General features: G+C 39.3%; 1 protein-coding gene across 1 annotated transcript; it reads right to left on the bottom strand.

Moving 5' to 3' along the window:
• Positions 1-64: 64 nt before the first annotated feature.
• ak3 (adenylate kinase 3) lies at positions 65-7,044 on the bottom strand. Its single transcript, XM_061062152.1, has 5 exons — positions 6,677-7,044; positions 4,468-4,587; positions 4,098-4,270; positions 2,614-2,732; positions 65-1,182 (listed from the first exon to the last, which is right to left on the bottom strand). The coding sequence occupies exons 1-5, from the start codon at positions 6,822-6,824 to the stop codon at positions 1,071-1,073; spliced, it is 672 nt and encodes a 223-aa protein (XP_060918135.1). The 5' UTR covers positions 6,825-7,044; the 3' UTR covers positions 65-1,070.
• Positions 7,045-8,126: the final 1,082 nt, after the last annotated feature.

Here is an 8,126-nt window from a genome sequence, read left to right on the forward strand (position 1 = left end):
AAACAATGACTGTGAAGCTACAATGATGCTATTCTCTTACAAAGTAACAGACACCATACTGAAACTAGTATCAGAGGTTTATTGTGATTTGCAATAAATACTTTAAAGCAGTTGTATGTTGTCTATGAAAAGGAGATGTGCTTTAAAACATCATATTCAAGTGTTCAGAAATTCACACAGTAGCAACAATAATTCTACAGTACATCACAAGGCAAAGTTAGCGTTTCTCTAACTTTTAACATGGTGAAATATTCTTAAGACAAATCTCAGCTACAGATCAACCTTGAATTTTGTGAAAAATGATTATCAGCTGTCAAATCAAATGGAAAATGTAAGAACAGGCCTTCATGTACAGACTTGGTTTCCACAAGGAATGCCTGGTTAAAATGGAAACTGTTGTACTTCAAAAAAAAGGGCAACATTATTAAGACTTCAAGTTTTAAACAGAGGCTGTTACACACTGATGGTTTGAAAGAGATCAAAGTGTTCAAAATAAGAGTGGTCCTCATTAATAATTTTGACAGACTACATTAGCTGAGCTACCTGTTAGAGATTTCTAAAGCAGCAAAAGGCACTTATGTGTTTAAGTGAATTTACAGTTATGTGTGGAACAATTCCCTTTTGGGCAAGTACTCTGCATAAGAAACATTTCAAGTTCTTCAACTAGGAGACTATGTCATGATTACAATAGTGGAATTACAAGTTAGTTGGTAACTTCTAAAGGAGTGTGAGAAATACCTATTTGCTTAAAAAAAGGCACATTATGGAATGACAATTTCTTTCAATCATAACGACTTCTGTTTTAAGGACTTTTATGCACAAATCCTGAGAATGCAGCATCAGTGCAGCGTGTACTTCATAAGTGAAGTTTCCCTAACAACATATGTTGTGGTGGTTACTGGCATGTAATGTTAAGAGCCTGCTCCTCACTGTGAACATTTAGGATATATATAACAACACATATTGCTCTTCCTTTGTTTAACAGGAAGTGGCACCTGATCGATCATTAAGTACAGCGTGGTTTCTGCTGGTAAACTTTAACCCTTCTTGTGCCGTTGCGTTCAGGCTTTCTATGCAACCTTCTGGTTGACGAGCTGGAGTTTTCTGTGGAGAAACGCCTCAACGAGCGGCCAGATTTTGTTGGTTTCTGTCCCAGAAAAGGTCTGAAGTACACCTTTACTTCTGTAAGGGAAAACAAACAGAAATCTGTTATTCCAATATAACAAAGAGAAAGTAGAGTGTCATTGCGGAACTTTTTTTTTTAATATCCAAGAAGCACATGTGAAAAATCTGAAACAGCACAAAAGATAAATATTTTTTTGTATGCTAAAGTGACTGCTAATGTCCTCTTTTATTCCCTGTTCTGTATGCCTATCACTGTGTACCTGTTTCAAATGATAAATTACCTCTCAGGAAAATGTAAAAAAAAAAATAAGTGGGACACTAGCTGAGTATGTCCCGTTGGTTTGAGGTAACAAACAATAAGTCTTGTTCTGCCTAATTGGTCCAGAAATAGCAAGTTAAGTGTAAGTATACCCACAGCCTTGCATTTCTTGCATTTCTTTTGTATTATTTGCCTTAAAGATAGAGTCAGCAACATTTTCATAAAAAACGTAATTATAGACTTATACAAAAGTAATGAAGCTCAACCATCACTGATGGTCCTCCGTACATGTGTGTTGGAGACTGAGTCTGCAGAGAGCCTGCCCTCTGTCTGTAATTTGATGTTTTGATTTGCTTTGGTTTCCTCTGGGTGTTTCTGGGTGGGGAGTGCATGTGTTTCCCGCAGCGGCAGCCCACAGTGCGCAGGTGAGTTTGGTAGTGAACTATCCAATGATTGGAAGCCGTTCAAACCGGCGGATATTGTGGAGGTGGACATAGTGGCAAAGAAGAGAAAATATAATCACAGTGAGGCCAAACACCACGCGGATTAAGCTCGTTCCACAACAAGGGTGGACTTTGGGTTGGCTTTCACCCACAGACAAGGAGTTGGCCTCATTTCTGTTAAGACAGTCAGATGCCAAACTCCAGCTTGCTAGGTTGTGGTAGCTTGCTAAATGATCTGCTTTTCCATTACAACGAATGTTATATTCTCAGGTAGCTTAAAGTGCAGGTACAAGCAGTAAACGTACATGCTAACATGGGCGTGCGCTTCTTGTGGCAATGATCCCAGATGAAGGGGCCCAGGTTCAATTTACAAGCCGCAACGAACAATGCTACTCTACCTTTAAGGATTCTGGTAAACCGTGAAGATAAAAGAAAGAGTGTCTTAAAAAACATGTTTGTTTTTCATTTACTCCAGTAAAAAGGACAAAAATCAATGTTTGTACTTATGAGCTTGTGCCCTTGGAATGTGGTTTCTTAAGCAGTTTCATGCAGGGAACCATGAGGAATGTGCAGACAGGACAGGGTCAAAGTTCAGCCACACTGTGTTGTCTTTTACCTCCATGTTGATTTATGCACGAGTGTAGAGTGTGAGATATATAGGCTGTAACACAGTCAAACATCTGCTTCAGCATTTTCCTTCCTGATTACTCTAATTAGCGAAGAGGAATATAAATAATATAAATACATAAAAGGTGCTGATATGTTTTGTATTTATCTTTATTCTACCTGTAGTACTCTAAGACAGGCTCTGTCTGGGTTTCATAGGCCTTCAGTCTGCGTGTGACTGTCTCTGGTGTGTCGTCGTCCCTCTGGACGAGAGGCTCCCCCGTTACATCATCCATACCCTGAAGAAAACACAGACAGTAAAACATGATATATTAGCACCTTGTAAACATGCTTAAACATATTACAGGCTGCAAACGAATCACTTTTTTCATTGTTTTATAATAATAAGAAAAAACATTATCAGGGGGAAAGCATGAGGAAACTGATTTTGAAAGATTCTCTTAAGAAATGCTTCCGGTATTAAATCACCTAGCTGGTTAACACCCTTGGGATGTGTCCAATCCAAACCCTGACACAGCTCACAGACTGGAATGTAAACACTGTTAACAAAACACACCAGGAGTTTTTTGCTTTGGAAACAGTTGACCTAAAGAAGATGCTTGAAGCTTAATGCTAATGCCAGGCTAACATGTGCACAGATGGAAACAAGCTGATGCTAAACATGTATAATGTTCATAATGCTCATTATCCTAGATCAACGCCATCTAGAGCTAATCTAAATAGAAACATTCACCACTGATGATGCTGTAGACTCGTACACGCATTATTACATTTTCAATATACCTAAACATTAACACTGATCATCTACATCCTTAAATAGTATCAATCTACCACTCGGACAGGAGAGATGCTACAAAACATGCAATTGCAAGTATGACAGAATCAACACTTTTGTGGAAAGAGCAAGCAGCAAACTCTGGTGTTAAAAAATAAAGCTGATACAGAAGTGAAATAAAACTGCAGTAGCTGGGCTGAGTGTACATTTGAGGCTTGTTTCAAAAGCCCAGGGAGCCCCATTGACATCAATATTAAAAAAGCAATTTTTACAGCACAGTTAAACATGCTTAATTCAACACGGTATGTACAAAAACAGTTTAGGTATAAATATCTAATTTCTTATTGGTACACACTGTAAGTTATCATAAGAAACAAAGTGTTGAGTTGTTACTGATAGTGTAAAATGAGGCTGATTATCCCTCTCACTCATTTTTATATTTTTACAATCCTTTTTTTTAAGCTTCTCATTGCACTAGCTCCTCTGTTTATTGGTGTGTAATTGCTCTGGATGAGAGCAAATGTCCCCACATGAATAGTCAGAGCAAACATTTTTTCTTTGTGTCCTCTTTCCATTTTTTAATTAACTCTGTCCACAATTTGATCCATTTACAAGGCATGCTAAATGTCCCTATTCCAATCATCCTGTAGTGTCTCCTGTCACTTTTTGTTCCTACTCTTTTGTGTTATTCACTAAATGTGCCTTCCCGTGTTTAAACTATTATTTTTGCATCTCATTTTATCCAAGTTGTAGTTTAGAGAAACTTGAAACAGTTCACTAAACTAAAATAAATTGCGAGTGGCAACATAAAGCTGGAAACAGAAACTTAAACAGTGATGTTAAATTATGGAAGAGAGGATGTATTTACAGGGACTTTAGGCGGGTTGAAATCTATGTTGTAGACTCTGCCGCTGGGAAGGTGAGTCCACCGAGATGTGAGCCGCTGTTTGATGGTCTGGAAAGGTACATTAAGGTTGATTACTGTGTCCACACTGCAGGTGTCATCTAGAGCCTCTGCCTGTGTCACTGTGCGAGGAAAACCTAACAGAGAGACAGAAGACAAAGGAATACAAGTCAAAAGGGACAGAGAGAAGAGGAGTAACTTTACCAGGTTTGGAGTAAAGAATATGCAAGGTCTAAGAAAGCATTGTTTCTCACTTCTATAACAAACAATGATGGCAATGTGTTTTAACCAGCAGTTTTTCATTTCAGACACAAGCAATGATTCAAACTCTTACCATCAAGCAGCCAGCTGCTCTGGTCTGTCGCTCTCAAGTCGCTCAGGATGAGACGAGACATGACATCATCGGGTATCAGCTGACCCTGATCAATACAGGACTTCATAAGCAGGCCGAGCTCTGATAGACACACAGAGGAACAGGATCAAGGATGGAGTGAGGATGCTGTTTAGCATTTTACAAAGCCAACATAAAACCCCTACTTTAATCCCTATATGCCTGATTAGCCTTTTGAAAAGCATACATTTCCTCCTTAATACTATAAACTTGGTGTTTTTAAAGAGTCCATCACTTCAAACATAGTGGGTGCATCCAAGACAGCACATGACTGTATTCACAATTTTGGAAAAATAACAGAGGTTTAACGAATATAGATAGACATTTTTACATTTTTATTTAATTATTGTGTCATAAAGACATTGACTGTGTATGTCCAGCCTGCATGGGCTAACATGACACCATGACTTGAAATGTTCATAGTAGGTCTATTCATTGGCATGGAAAGGAAGAAGATAATGAAAATATAATAAACACTAATTAAACAGACTATCTTGTCGTTGTTTCAAAGCTTTGGGGCACAAAATTAGCAAGCTTAAACAAATCAAACTTTAACAGCCATTCCAGATCTGCTCATCTGGTCACCACAATATCTCAGGTTTTTGACCAGCTTTTTCATAAAACAATAACTGTCTTTGGTCATCATATTTTGTACAGTGCAAAATAACATGTGACACTTAATCACCAGGAAATTTGTCTAAAATGATGCAGAGAAAACATACCATATTTACTCTGATAAAATGCTGTTTTGTCATTGTGTGACTGAATATCTAAGCACATAGAGGAACGGTGTTCTGTAAAACTTTCTGAGACATTTTTTTTTTTTTAATCTGTGAAGCAACAATATGGGAAATGTAAAACGGCATGAGAGTATCTTTTTCTCCTGTCACTTTCAGTTTCATTGGTTGGGGTCGAGCTGAAGTAAGGAACTTTCTGACAGTTCTCGCAAAAATGTACCGACTTGTGCTAGTAAGCAAAGGGTGAAACAGACTGTTTAACTGTTGGCAAACTACACCCTCGGAAAATGATTTGTTAAAAAAAAACAACAAAAAAAAAAAAAACGTATTGCTCTGGCATACATTAACGAATAAGTTGCTGTTCCCGTGTATTTAGTACATGACAAACGTAAGGCCACAGACAAAAGTGCTTTGGGCCTAAACAAGGTGTTTAGAAAGCAAAGGTACTGTTGCATGGATACCAGTTTGGCAAGTACAGTATTGGCATAGTGACAGCTTCAAGCTGGGTTTGAAGTTTAAATGTAAAATATTCTCTATAGTGTTCATTACAGCTTGTGTGAGGTAAAGTGTAGCAGTCTCAGGAAGTGAAAGGTCACTGGTTCAGATCCAGGCTGTGTTTATCTTAAGCTGCATGGAGAAGTGAATATGGAGAACTGCTCTGACTGCTAACCGCTCCACTGGAGCTGCTCCGCTGAAAGCAACAGAAGGAATGAGTTATAGAGAGGACTTTGAAAATGTCTGCTCATGTATAGTTACAACACATTTTCTTTGACTGTGGTCTTGGCAGGAAACTCTGAAAAAGCTGTAAAAGCATACTTCTTCATCTGTAGTTCCTCCTCTCAAACCTCGAAGGTGTTGCAACTGTTCTTATCTCTGCAGCTTTATCTTTAACCAAGGTGATACTGAGGAGTAGTATAGGCCTACTTCCAAAGTTCAGGTGATTTACAGCTCAAGTGTTTCCAGTATAAACACTACAACCACAAGCTCTGTGCTATACCTCCTGCTAACCTGTTTGACCTTGGTTAAAGAAAATACAGATTCTATCCTAGTTCAGCCTGTGTGGTTTGTGACAGAGAGATTAGAAATCTAACTGTTGAAGGAGGGGTGGTCTTATCACATCAGCCCAGAAAAGCAGTTGGGGTGTTTTCATTGTTCACACTACAGTACAGTATAACAGTGGTGACCTCGTTTTAGTGCAATTATCTGAGTTTGTGTTCAGCATAGTGATCATTTTGTGCAATGCACTTCCTCCAGAAAACAAAGCTTTAGATGATTAAGCATGCCCATAAGGTGTTTAGATTTCCAAAACACAGATTGTGTTACTGCAGCGTATTGAAAAGTCAAAGTGTGCAGGTTTTCATTTAGGATCAAACCATCTCTGTTAACTGTCGTAGAAAAGGACACCGCAATCTTACCGGTTTTGGCGTTGATATTGGCTCTCAAAATGTCCCCACTAGAAATATGTTTAAGTCCAAAAGTTTTGGTGATGCGCGAAGACACTGTCCCCTTCCCCGAGCCAGGAGGTCCCGTTATAACAGCGCGGAAAATTCTATGAAGAGCCATCTCTGGGCAATTATTAGGGGAGGGGGAAAAAAAGTTAAAGGGCAGAGAACAGCCGTATCCTTCCCATGTAGGACTCTTCAGTCTGGATGCTCAGTCGTGCCTGGATAAAAGCAGGTCTTCTCTTTTCCAAGAAGTGCGCAACGTCGCCAAGAGTGGGCGCGTCTTCTGCAACTCTCAACCTTGACTGTTATTTCCCCTGGTTTACAGAAACAGACGGAAGAGGAGGAGGAGGAGGGAGGAGGAAGGAGGAACCGATGAGAAGAAGTGCAACCAGTAGAGTCAGTTGGGGCAGATGAGGATACACCACCCTCACGACGCAATCTTAGCTTAACAGCGTGTTGATAAACTTGATAGTAGGTGACACTGTTTCACCAGAGATGTATTTATTGTATAACACGATTATGTAATTGGACTACAGGCAGAGTGAAGCTTGTTGGAAAGGGTTTGCGATGATTAATCCCTTCCGAGCCTCGATGTCCTCAGACAGACCTGCAGGCTGGCATGCAGGCTGGGCTGACCATCAACCAATCTGCTCCTTCACATTCAGCATCCAAAATATTTCCGATTGATGTTGGAAGAGACGGATGAACTAAAACGCACCCAGAAGCCTTATAGTTGTGTGATACATTCATATTAAAATGGCCTACCTGTCTATCACTGTGGACGCGTTTTAATGAACATTTGATTTGCTTTAAGCCTATGCTACCTCCCGACTCTAGTGAGGAATACGAGAGGCGATCCTGCATGTGCACGCAAGTTTGTTTCATTTCGTTCATGTCATTGCCTGTTATATAAGCGTATTGAAAGCCACGCCCACATTGTTGTTTTTTTTATGAATGATGGCATGGCGCTATCTAGTGGCCACCTGGTCCACTGCACCATCAAAACCAACAACATATTTTAGGTCCTCCTGCGTCCTCCTGAATCTAACGTTTTCCTCCATACAAACTATTGTACACATGTAGGGTATAAACACACATGGATCATAGGCCTGTTGTACATAACATGCTATAGCACTAATTTAGTGTTTTTTTTATCCACAGAGGTTAGGAAACGAAAGCATAAGCATAACCTTATTGCTCTCCATTAGCCAGATGTTGCAGGTCTAGTAAAATACCAAATCACACGGTAGGTTATGTAAAGTATAACACATGTTATTCTCTTGAAATGTCCTTAATTTCTTTCTTTCTTTCTTTCTTTCTTTCTTTCTTTTTGTTTGATTGTTTGCTTTATTCAAAAAGGCAACTGGACTGTGTTAAAGGTTAGTCCAATCCGCTCCAGTTGCCTTTTTCGATTGAGCCT

Source organism: Labrus mixtus, chromosome 17 (genome assembly GCF_963584025.1).
Source record: "Labrus mixtus chromosome 17, fLabMix1.1, whole genome shotgun sequence".
NCBI lineage: Eukaryota > Metazoa > Chordata > Actinopteri > Labriformes > Labridae > Labrus > Labrus mixtus.